This window comes from Zootoca vivipara, chromosome 10 (assembly GCF_963506605.1).
Source record: "Zootoca vivipara chromosome 10, rZooViv1.1, whole genome shotgun sequence".
NCBI lineage: Eukaryota > Metazoa > Chordata > Lepidosauria > Squamata > Lacertidae > Zootoca > Zootoca vivipara.
In genome coordinates this window covers 3,771,106-3,783,637 of record NC_083285.1, presented here as the reverse complement: position 1 = coordinate 3,783,637, position 12,532 = coordinate 3,771,106, and the positions used below count along the sequence as shown (strand labels likewise).

Genomic DNA, 12,532 nt, shown 5'->3' with positions numbered 1-12,532 from the left:
TTGTAGAAACATGGGACTCAATTAAACACTTCTTCTGGTGCTATCAATGATAGGTTACAGGTCCCAGATCTGATTAAGTTTTATGAATTCCCTAATTCAATGTGCATTGTTTAGTTTTTAAAAATATACATGATGCCTAGAAGTCATAATGCAAAAAGAGCATTCTGCTCAAATGTTACTTTGAAAGTTCAATAAATGCAAATAAAATTCAGAATATCTAAAGCGAATAAGCAACTTCTTTTGCTTTCCTAAAACAGATTTAAGCTTGCACCTATCAATTTTCAGTAAAACCTCTTTTTTAAACTGTTAATTTTTGTGCTGAATAAAGTCATTATTACATTTGTAAATTATGGAAAAGCTCTCAGCTCAATATTGAACTCAGGGATAAAAGCTTTTTCTGTTCTTTCTAAGTTTAAAGAAAGAGAGTTCATTTTTTAATGAGCTCAATTCCCAAATTTGGACACCTGGGGGATTTTATCATTACAAGCTCCTCCCTTCTTCTTCTTCTTCTTCTTCTTCTTCTTCTTCTTCTTCTTCTTCTTCTTCTTCTTCTTCTTCTTCTTCAACCTATTGCAACACTAAGGTTGTAATCCTAACTCCTAATCCATGCTGCTGGATCCAACCATCCACCTGCCAATCTCCACTACCCTGGAGAAGTACATCAGTGAAGACTTCAGAAGAAGACAGGGGTGGATTTGAGAACTATGATATGTTTGCTTTGTTGACTGTTGTGAGCTACCTTGGACATTTGTAAGAATAGTGTAAGCAGGAACGGCTGCCTTGCCCCTTACAAGGACAGGGCAGGGGTAGGGCGCAGTGCCAGAGAGGTCAGAGCTGTGCAGGTGGGCTGGCAGAAGCACTGGATTGGCTCCACTGGTGCACCTGCCCATCCCTGCATCATCCAGGTGAGAGGAAACCATGCTGCTGTCTGGATTGCTATACAGCTACACGCCACCTTGCTTGGCTGCTCCTGAGTATAAATATAACAAGTATAGTAAAAATAAATAGTACAAAATCAATAAAACATAATTGGGATTGATCAATCAGTAGAGCATGAGACTCTGAATCTCAGGATCATGGGTTCGAGCCCTACACATTGGGCAAAAGATTCCTGCATTGCCGGGGTGGACTAGATGACCCTTGTGGTCCCTTCCAACTCTACAATTCTATGATTCTATGTTACTGCCGGCATTATCTCTCCCCCCCCCTTTAGTAACAGTGACTGAGAATTTCAGGAAAAAACTGTGGCCTCATTGAACACTCCCCCAAAGAAACAAACCATACACTGTAGTATATGTCCAGAGATTGCTGCTCATGGGGGGAGGGGGGATACCTGCTTTTTTGACAATAACTGGCCCAAACAGGCAAGAGGCATCTAGCTGGCCATTGTGAGAACAGGACACTAGACAAGAGGGGCCACTGGCCTCATCCAGCTCTTCTAAGAATGGCTCTTCTTTCGTTCTCAACAAGTTTGCCAATATTGTCATCAAGTCCTTAAAAAACCTGGGGGCTTCCCATTTAAGTCAATAACTATTGTGATATAAATGGATTTGTGCTTCTGTGTATAGTTAAGAGCAGACTCAGAATATGCAAATTATTCTAATGTGCTCTAATAATTTAATATAGTAAGGAAAACATGGATGCAATATACAACATTTATTGGAATCCACTTTGTGAAACCCAAAGCTGGCATTTGCAGATTAGGGTGAACATGCAATGCCAAAATGTGGGAGGTGGCAGAGGCAGCATTAAAAAAAAGAAAGAAAAAGAAACCACACATTTCCCACTGTAGACTTGATCTAGCCTTTTTTCCCCAGTATTCAGCCTTCCCACTACAGTATGATGATACTTCTCTCTTGCTGGATCATCACCTTGTTGTGGCGAGTGGGCTTGCACGTTCCTATGACCCTTGTGAGTGAAGCTGTCAGGAATCTCATACTCCCAGCAGGGTCACCCAAGGCGGTAAGATCAAAGGGTAGGAGCTAGACAAAGAATGATCCAAGAAGTCCTCAATGGCAGAACAGGCAAATGGTAACAATCGGCATGTTACAACGGCTGCGAAGGCGGATGAAGGCTGCAGCAGATAGGAATCTACCAGTTTGTCGTGATGCCGAAATCCAGCATTGCCTGAGCTCTGCGAGTGCGGCTTTCTCCCGATTGAAGTGCAGAGTGTTTGAGGACCGGGACATTCGCAGGGAAACCAAAAGGCTTGTTTACTACCAACCTTACTATATGCTTGTGAAACATGGACCACTTATAAACGCCATCTCCAACTCCTCGAAAGATTCCATCAATGCTGTCTCCGAAAATTTTAACACATCACTTGGGAAGACAGGCAAACTAGTATCAATGTACTGGAAGAAGCAAGATCACCAGTGTTGAAGCAATGATTCTTCAACATCAACTTCATTGGACTGGTCATGTTGTGCGGATGCCTGATGATCGTCTTCCAAAGCAACTACTCTATTCTGAACTTAAAAATGGAAAGCGTAATGCTGATGGTCAACAAAAGAGGTTTAAAGACTGTCTCAAGGCGAATCTAAAAAAAAGTAGTATAAACACTGACAACTGGGAAACACTGGCCTGCGAGCGCTCCAGTTGGAGAACAGCCTTTACCAAAGATGTCATGGGCTTTGAAGACACTCGAACTCAGGACGCAAGGGAGAAACATGCTAAGAGGAAGGCACACTTGGCAAATCCACACTGTGATCAAGTCCCGCCTGGGAACCAATGTCCCCACTGTGGAAGGACGTGTGGGTCCAGAATTAGCCTCCACGGTCACTTACGGACTCATTGTTAAAACCGTGTTTATGGAAGACAATCTTACTTGGCTACGAGTGATCGCCAAAGAAGGAAGGAAGAAAGAAAGAAAGAAAGAAAGAAAGAAAGAAAGAAAGAAAGATGCTTGTCATGCATATATGCATGTTACTTTAGGGCTTGCTCTGTACATTCTTAATTAATGTTCTTTACTAACAGATTAACAAGTATAGCCATAGAATATATAATCTGGTGGCTGAAAAATTACTATTTTTATCTTGGGAAGAATTAAGTAACAAAGCATAGCTTAATTTCCAAAAACATCTGAAACAGATTTTTCTTTTGCAGGAAAAGTGAAAGATACCATTCAGTGAACAGATGTTCAACTCATTAATCCAATTTATATAGAATCTCTTCTCTCAAACGATATTCATTTGGACAGTCACAGAAAAGATGACACTCTGTGAAAACATCCAAATAGTTTTGCAGCAAAAGCACAAGGAGAAACAAAAACTAATTTAAACAGCCATGCTTGCAACAAAACAAAACAAAAAGCATTTCAATGGAATTTTGGTGAAAATTGCCAAATTTCAATGGATGAATGAACACTGAATAATTGAATGAGCACTGATGGAATTAATGGTACACAGCTGATAAGTCTTGGTCGCTATTTTTCCACCAACAGAAAGATTTACAGAACTATACTATACTATACTGTACTATAGGGACGCAGGTTGCGCTGTGGTCTAAACTACTGAGCCTTGGGCTTGCCAATCGGAAGGTCGGCAGTTTGAAACCCCACAACAGGGTGAGCTCCTGTTGCTCGGTCCCAGCTCCTGCCCACCTAGCAGTTCAAAAGCACGTCAAAGTGCAAATAGATAAATAGGTACCACTCCGGTGGGAAGGTAAACGGCGTTTCCGTGCACTGCTCTGGTTCGCCAGAAGCGGCTTTGTCATGCTGGCCACATGACCCGGAAAAACTGTCTGCGGACAAACACCGGCTCCCTCAGCCAGTAAAGCGAGATGAGCACCGCAACCCCAGTCATTTGCGACTGGACTTATCATACTATGCTATACACTGTTTATTAATATATATGTGTTTTCCATTGCAGCCAATAGCTGGATCCTAACACAGTTTGGCATCACATCAAAATGTAATGATATATAATGCAATCTTAAGCTGGTATTGGAGGCAGGTATATTGACTCAAGTTATTAAAGCTATAGTGAAATTTTGTACACATACAATGATGGATCTAAGAGAGTTCAGTGACATTTAAAAAGATGCAATCTCTGATAGGTAAAATGGTGAAAATTGGCATTTATTAGCTAGGATCATCACTGCAGGAGGAGGAAACAGACTGCTCTCCAAGATCTCAGTCAGACACCTTTCCCAGTTTCCCATTCAATTTAATTTAACTGGAAATGCTAGAGGTTTGACATACAGGATATCATGAGAAACAGCCCCCTGTTTGCTGCTATCTGTAGACTAATAGGTTCCAAACTGCATGGCTATCCATGAGTCATTCCAGAACCTGCATGACTTATGCAGTTAACTACTTTCCTATTTTGTCTGCAGGAACCAATCTCAACATGCTCAAGGCTCACTGAAGAGTTTATAAGAGACTAGAAGGGTCTCTGGCTAACATTACACCAATGTGTGAAATTTAATCCATACATGGTAGTTATTACAAACTGACTTGCTGCATTTTTTCATAGAATTTATAAGCAAAAAGTGTACTTTGCTATTTGCTCTTTAAGTGCATTGTATTGTATATCTTTTGGTGTAAAGAATATAGCACTATGCGCTTATGAAAATATACAATATATAAAAGACAACCCAAACCTTGTATTTAAAATCACTCATGCCAAGGATGGAAAAACCAGCCATTTTGCTTCCCCCCCCCCATTTTTCTCTCTCAGTTCTTTAGTCAGTTCATCCCATTACTATATCAGTTTGTGATTTTATTAAAAATGTACGGTATGTGTGATAATCCATATACAATTTTTGTGCATATCTCTAATAATGTATTAAGCAAAACTGAATGCATTACTTTCATTAATTCTTAGCGCAAAATCAAAAATATGATTTTTGGTGGGAGAACTGTATAGCAAAATTGAGAGAGGGACAGCTGTGTTTTTGGTTAAGGGACTGCAAATTAGGTAGGTTCACATGAAATGCTAACTGAACAAATTTCTCCTTCGTTCCATGCCTATGAAAGGAACTTTAAAGGACATAAAACACTTGAGGACTTCAACAAATGAACCTTACTTTTTTCTCCTTGTTGTATTTGTCAAAAATCTCCTGTGCTTTTTCTTCACCACCATCGGTAAATAACATTATAATCTTGTTGCAGTTAGCTCTGAAGACACTGTGGCTGTGCTGGAAGAGATAAAGACAGGCATTTTTATTTATGTATTTCACAAAATTTATATGCCATTTGATTGTAATAAAACCTCAAAGTGGTTTGCAAAATGGTTCCAGTTATGATGCATCAAACAAAATAACAAAATGTTTAGTGGTGCAATGCAGCCCTCAGAAACAAATTTCTAAAGGGTGATTTCCCATAAATTGCATCTTTCACATTGCTAGGTATATAAATGGGCATGTGAAACAAGCACTTCATTATTCTGATGTGATTTATACATAAACCACCCAACATTTTTGCCAAAGACAGCAGGCAAATTGTTTGGGGGATCTCCTATTTAGAGTGTTTGACTTACTGACTGTGTGCATTGGCTTCCACTACTTCCATATGAAGTAGTTCATTTTGCCAGCCCAATCAGGGAAATTTCTTATTTCAAGATTGGATGAATAGTTTGATTGGAAGGTGGCTGAGAAAAATAGATCAAAGTGCTCCCTCCCACTCTTGGAATCCACACACCTCATGGGGGAAATAGTTGTCCTGACCTCCATTCTAGGTAACGGTAAAGGGACCCCTGACCATTGGGTCCAGTCATGACCGACTCTGGGGCTGTGGCGCTCATCTCGCATTATTGGCCGAGGGAGCCGGCGTACAGCTTCCAGGTTTGGGATGGTTTGTATTCAACTTAGCCATAATGGACGCAGTGTAATGGATGACTATGATAATTATGAGTGCCTAAATTAAGTTCAGAGGGACCCAGGTGGCGCTGTGGTTAAACCACTGAGCCTAGGGCTTGCTGATCAGAAGGTCGGCAGTTCGAATCCCTGTGACGGGGTGAGCTCCCATTGCTTGGTCCCAGCTCCTGCCAACCTAGCAGTTCAAAAGCACATCAAAATGCAAGTAGATAAATAGGAACCGCTACAGCGGGAAGGTAAACGGCGTTTCCATGTGCTGCTCTGGTTTGCCAGAAGCGGCTTTGTCATGCTGGCCACATGACCTGGAAGCTATACGCCGGCTCCCTCGGCCAATAATGCAAGATGAGCGCGCAACCCCAGAGTCAGTCACGACTGGACCTAATGGTCAGGGGTCCCTTTACCTTTAAATTAAGTTCCACTGGTTTAAGTGAATCTCCTCTAAATATAATGAAGTCTGGCTCCAATACAGTGCCTATCCACATACAGTGGTACCTCTACTTACGAATTTAATGTGTTCCGAACGCACATTCGTAAGTCGAAAGAATTTGTAAGTCGAATCCCATAGGAATGCATTGGGAGAAAAAAAATTCATAAGTCGAAGCAACCCTATCTAAAAATTCATAAGTAGAAAAAAATCCTATCTAAACCGCCTCCAAGATGGCGGACAGAGCTCCGTTCGTAAGTAGAAACATTCATAAGTAGAGTTATTCGTAAGCAGAGGTATCACTGTAATTTAGTGGATATTAGATGGGGTAGACCAGTAGCAATAGCAGCCAGCAGGGTACAGTTTCTCACCTGGCTTCTCAATGCAGAAGTCGCTGCTGGTAACTAAGAGAAGGAGGCTTGCAGCAATGAGATCAGTGCAGTCACTTGCAACAACCGAGCCAATCAGATGCTTCCAGTACTGTACCTGCAGTGCACCAACCTCCCTGCTTCCCCCTCTCTCCCTCTTGGTTATAATCAGGAATTCCCCACACTGGGAAGCCAGGTAAGAAACACCATCCCACCCCACCAGCCACTACTACCAGGGTGATCCAGTTGAAACCTCTCTTCAGCCATGAAGATGACTGGGTAACCCTGGGTGAGTCACTCGCTTTCAGTTGAACATACTTCACAGAGTTGAAGTGGGGCGATGCCAGCCATAGAGGAAGGGACAAAAATGTAGATAAATAAAATGGTAAACCAGCTACTTATTGATTAACCAATGAAATGACTATCAATTTATTACTATCAAGAAAAAATATTAAATTCTACTTCTGAATTAAGAACATATGCTTAGTACAAATATGTAATTATGCTAAGTATATGAACTTATGCTTAGTACCAATATGTCCGCTATTTAAGGGTTTCCATTTAAATCAGGGGTAGGGAAACTATGGCTTCCAGATGTTGCTGGACTTCTATCCCCACCAGTCCTGACCACTGGGCTTGGCAGCTGGGCTGATGGGAGCTGGACTCCAGCGACACCTCGAGCGCCCCAGGTTCCCCATCCTTGATTTAAGTATCGCTTTAGCAAATAAATGTGAATAAAGAAACCCCAAACCTTTAGATTAAGAATGCTAGCACAATGGTTCTGATTCAGAAATAAAACAATCATGCAGAAATAAAAAATGCATGGAGGTTCCAACTTGCAATATATTACATCGGACATCTGATAACATAAAATAAATAAAAGGGGGAAATTGTTTCCTAAATATTGTAAAACAGCCACTGTAATGTTGCTTTATTCTAAATTCTGCATTGACATCGACTGTGCTGCATAAACCCATAAAAAGGGGACTTGTCCTGCAAATCACATTGATTTGAGTAAATTTTAGGCTGTCATTTATGGAGGCATCACCTTTCTGGGGACATAAGAACATGGCTAGGTTCATTTACAATATATTTAAGTAGTATTTTGAATGTGACTTAACGATCAAGTAGTCAGCACATGTAAAATGATTTGTTGTTGTTTAGTCGTTTAGTCGTGTCCGACTCTTCGTGACCCCATGGACCATAGCACGCCAGGCACTCCTGTCTTGCACTGCCTCCCGCAGTTTGGTCAAACTCATGTTCGTAGCTTCGAGAACACTGTCCAACCATCTTGTCCTCTGTCGTCCCCTTCTCCTAGTGCCCTCAATCTTTCCCAACATCAGGGTCTTTTCCAAGGATTCTTCTCTTCTCATGAGGTGGCCAAAGTATTGGAGGCTCAGCTTCACGATCTGTCCTTCCAGGGAGCACTCAGGGCTGATTTCCTTAAGAATGGATAGGTTTGATCTTCTAGCAGTCCATGGGACTCTCAAGAGTCTCCTCCAGCACCATAATTCAAAAGCATCAATTCTTCGGCGATCAGCCTTCTTTATGGTCCAGCTCTCACTTCCATACATCACTACTGGGAAAACCATAGCTTTAACTATACGGACCTTTGTCGGCAAGGTGATGTCTCTGCTTTTTAAGATGCTGTCTAGGTTTGTCATTGCTTTTCTCCCAAGAAGCAGGCGTCTTTTAATTTCGTGACTGCTGTCACCATCTGCAGTGATCAAGGAGCCCAAGAAAGTAAAATCTCTCACTGCCTCCATTTCTTCCCCTTCTATTTGCCAGGAGGTGATGGGACCAGTGGCCATGATCTTGGTTTTTTTGATGTTGAGCTTCAGACCATATTTTGCGCTCTCCTCTTTCACCCTCATTAAAAGGTTCTTTAATTCCTCCTCGCTTTCTGCCATCAAGGTTGTGTCATCTGCATATCTGAGGTTGTTGATATTTCTTCCGGCAATCTTAATTCCGGCTTGGGATTCATCTAGTCCAGCCTTTCGCATGATGAATTCTGCATATAAGTTAAATAAGCAGGGAGACAATATACAACCTTGTCGTACTCCTTTCCCAATTTTGAACCAATCAGTTGTTCCATATCCAGTTCTAACTGTAGCTTCTTGTCCCACATAGAGATTTCTCAGGAGACAGATGAGGTGATCAGGCACTCCCATTTCTTTAAGAACTTGCCATAGTTTGCTGTGCTCGACACAGTCAAAGGCTTTTGCATAGTCAATGAAGCAGAAGTAGACATTTTTCTGGAACTCTCTAGCTTTCTCCATAATCCAGCGCATGTTTGCTATTTGGTCTCTGGTTCCTCTGCCCTTTCGAAATCCAGCTTGCATTTCTGGGAGTTCTCGATCCACATACTGCCTAAGCCTGCCTTGTAGAATTTTAAGCATAACCTTGCTAGCGTGTGAAATGAGCGCAATTGTGCGGTAGTTGGAGCATTCTTTGGCACTGCCCTTCTTTGGAATTGGGATGTAGACTGATCTTCTCCAATCCTCTGGCCATTGCTGAGTTTTCCAAACTTGCTGGCATATTGGATGTAGCACCTTAACAGCATCATCTTTTAAAATTTTAAATAGTTCAGCTGGAATATCATCACTTCCACTGGCCTTGTTATTAGCAGTGCTTTCTAAGGCCCATTTGACTTCACTCTCCAAGATGTCTGGCTCAAGGTCAGCAACCAGTAAATGATTTACTCAGTGTGTATTGACCCTGTACTTTACAATTGGATCGACTGTAGACATAGGCTTCTATTCCCGCATAGTTCAAAGTTGACCCACAACAGTTCAATAATATTAAATTACTGGTAGATCCAACACTAGATTTCTGTTTTCTCCATAAACTGTTTAGGAATAATGAGTAGCTTTGTATCTCTTCCTGGGCAGATGCTACTGAGTAGGGTATCCCTTTCAAAAGTAGCATAATTGCCTTGCACCTTTACTCAACACAAGAGAAAATGGGAAAACTGCAACTTTTCCTTTCCTCTTGTGGACAATAGCAATAGTTTATTCCCTATGTAGGTACAAAAGTGCTAAGCACTTTGTGGCTCAAGTGAGAATAATGCAGTTTTAAAAGAGTGGTGCTTAAGCACATCCCAAGAAAATAATTTGAAATGTCAATTTAAATCCTGTGAACTGTAGCCTGGTACACATCTCTAATGCATGTAGAATTGATCCTGAACAAGAAAATTCCGTTGAAGCACTTGATACTTTATAAAATTATCTTATTTAAAATTACAACAGGCTTACAAAGCGACTAGGAGGGAATGTCCTCCAGTTATCACTGCAAAAATTAAATTGAACTGCCAAGGCAAAAGTTTATTATTCCAAATGAGGTTTTCTTTGTCGATGTGTGGAGGAACAGTAGGTAGCAAAATGACTCACAAACAACCTTATTCATTTTAAACTCACCCTTTTAATGGCTTTATTAAAAAATACTCTGCTATATATTTTGAAAGCAATTTTCTCCTAGATGAGAAGAAAATAACTCTTTTAACACATTAGGATGACTAAAAATAACTGCCAGCTGCAGTGTTTTGCATTTATGTTTAATGCAGGCATTTAAGATTATTTAAAACAATTTGGTTATCAGAGGCAATGGAAAGGGCTGTATTGCTTTGCTTTATAAACCATAAACGTACATGTGGACACCACCATTTGTCTTGTTCTTGTTAAGGTTGGTAACACTTATTATATTGTCATGGGCGCTCACTTTCATTTTTCCAGACCATACAGCACTCCCTACTAGTGAGCCTTGAAACTGACCACTGTTATTTTCCCGTATGTTTCCTCCCCCTTTTTTAATGAACACATGCTTATCGTTCACATATTATCTTAATTCACACTAATGTCCCTGCAAAACTATTCATGCATATTCCGATAGAGCATTTTGTGGGACAAGGCCCATGCCTGGACATCCCTACTGGCGCAAGCTGTTCTTGCTCCCTTGGTTCCTGCTTGCATAAGCTCCTTCTGCTGTTTTATTGCTTTGAAGCAGCTGTACTTAGTGTTAACAACAAATACATCTTGGGGCTAATCCGTCATCACTTTTGAACTTAATTCTCCTGCCTCTTCATCTTCACTATTTCCTAACTCTCCAAATTGTGCTCAGGAAAGTTACAAAGCGCTAAGAACAGAAAATGAGCCCTCCTCACCCCCGCCCTGGTTCTCGACATTCATGGGCCTCTCACGATGACAAGCCTCATCTAATGGAACTAAAAGGGCTGTGAATGGCTTCTGTAAATAGATCAGGTTGCTTTTTCTGATCCTTCTTCCAATCACTGCAGCTGCAGAAATGTCATTATAGTCCGCAACATCACATCAGCCCACACACACTGATAGAAAAGTGGGAAGGAGAGATAGTGATTGGGGGAGGTAGGCAAATTACCTTCATTTAAATGTAATTTTTCTTACTAAGATTCTCATTCTTCACACACCCCCACCCCACCCCCAGTTAAGCCTATTTATGTTGTCTTGTACTTATTGAAAGAGAAGCTCAAACAGAAAGAACCTCCGAACAAAACAGAAAAATGGGGAGCCACTGTAGAGAACTTCACACTTTACACAACAATTTAAAGTGCTGCGAGTTTGCTGGGGATACGCATGAAACACAGTGATATATTGCTATTGCATGGCAAATGTGTAAGTGCAAAAGAGAGATGTTTGTTCTTAAACATCCACATATGCACGTCCGAAAACTATGGCTCAGTCAAGTCTCAGAGGTGCATTTATTTTTTGGCTTAATGACATTTTTTTATTGTTTACATTTCCCATTTGCTTCAGAAAAAGACACCAGATTACCTAAGGAAACTATGGGCTGGAAACAGAGGGATTCCTCTGCTAGGATACATCTGTTAGAAAAATACCATCAAGGGGAAGGTGTGGGGGGGAAACACTTTTGTTCAGTAATAGCAATGCATTCTGTCAGCATAGTACAACCGTATGAACTTCATATGAACCATATGAAGGGAGCAGATTGCTCACACTTACATTTAGCAGCTGTTCAAAGGCGTAGCTAAAGCCCTTTTTATAATCGGTGATCCCTTTTGCTGAGATTTTATTGACGGCTTCTTTCAGCTTCTTCTTGTTTCTCACATTAGCTTGTACAAGGTGGTTGAAGCAACTGACGTTTTGAGCATTTTCATTGAACTAAAAAAAGGAAAGAGAGCAAAGGAGAAGCTGTTCAATAAAGCGCATATAAAGGGTATCCTGTAGGGCTGTAACTTCCAGGATGCATTCAGAATGGGTCTGGTGATGAGAAAAGTCACGTGCAAACATACAAAGTTCTCTCCATCAACTGTGTCCTTTGGAAGGATTAAAAAATCTGCTTACATTCATATAAGTACATTAGCCCAATGGGATTTTGGACTCCACCCCACCCCATGGGGAAGAAGGAGGCTTAGGGAACTGTGGGAAGGCGGGGACCTTCAGTCCTCATAACTGCCTTATTGGGGCAAGATCTAGAGTTGCTGTGCTCACTAGGCCTGAGCTGTTTTGTTCTTTGAATAAAGAGTTGGCTTCACTGACACCTTGTGAGTTATTCCTGACTTGCTCTCGACAATGGGGGAGAGTGTGTTGCTGCCTGAAAACATTCAATCCTCCTTGGGCTCGGTGAACTAGTTGCACAGTTCTTTGGATTCAAGTGTCAATAAATCAACCATAATTCAACCAGCGTGTGTGTGTGTGTGTGTGTGTGTGTGTGTGTGTGTGTGTGTCAGACAGAGACACACACAAAGAAATCTTTTCAATGTAGAACAAGTTGTGCTGGGTTATAACTAAATGCAAGCATCACCCAGCAGTCTGGAATATGCTGATAGGCATTCCTGGTGAAGATGACAAAACAAGCCTGGTTTTCTAATAGATAAAACAATCAGGTTAACATTATCCCCCAAGGACGAGTTACACAGTGGATATTTCTA

At 41.2% G+C, this 12,532-nt stretch overlaps 1 protein-coding gene across 4 annotated transcripts in view; it reads right to left on the bottom strand.

Annotated features, from left to right (window-relative positions):
• Nucleotides 1-12,532, bottom strand: part of CACNA2D1 (calcium voltage-gated channel auxiliary subunit alpha2delta 1) — a 412,878-nt gene that overhangs the window by 85,300 nt on the left and 315,046 nt on the right. For all 4 annotated transcript variants that reach the window (XM_035127294.2, XM_035127296.2, XM_060279497.1 and 1 more), the window contains 2 exons: nucleotides 11,604-11,762; nucleotides 5,029-5,139 (listed from right to left, as the gene is read on the bottom strand). In XM_035127294.2, the coding sequence (XP_034983185.1) occupies nucleotides 5,029-5,139; nucleotides 11,604-11,762 (270 nt within the window). The remainder of the gene's footprint in view (nucleotides 1-5,028; nucleotides 5,140-11,603; nucleotides 11,763-12,532) is intronic.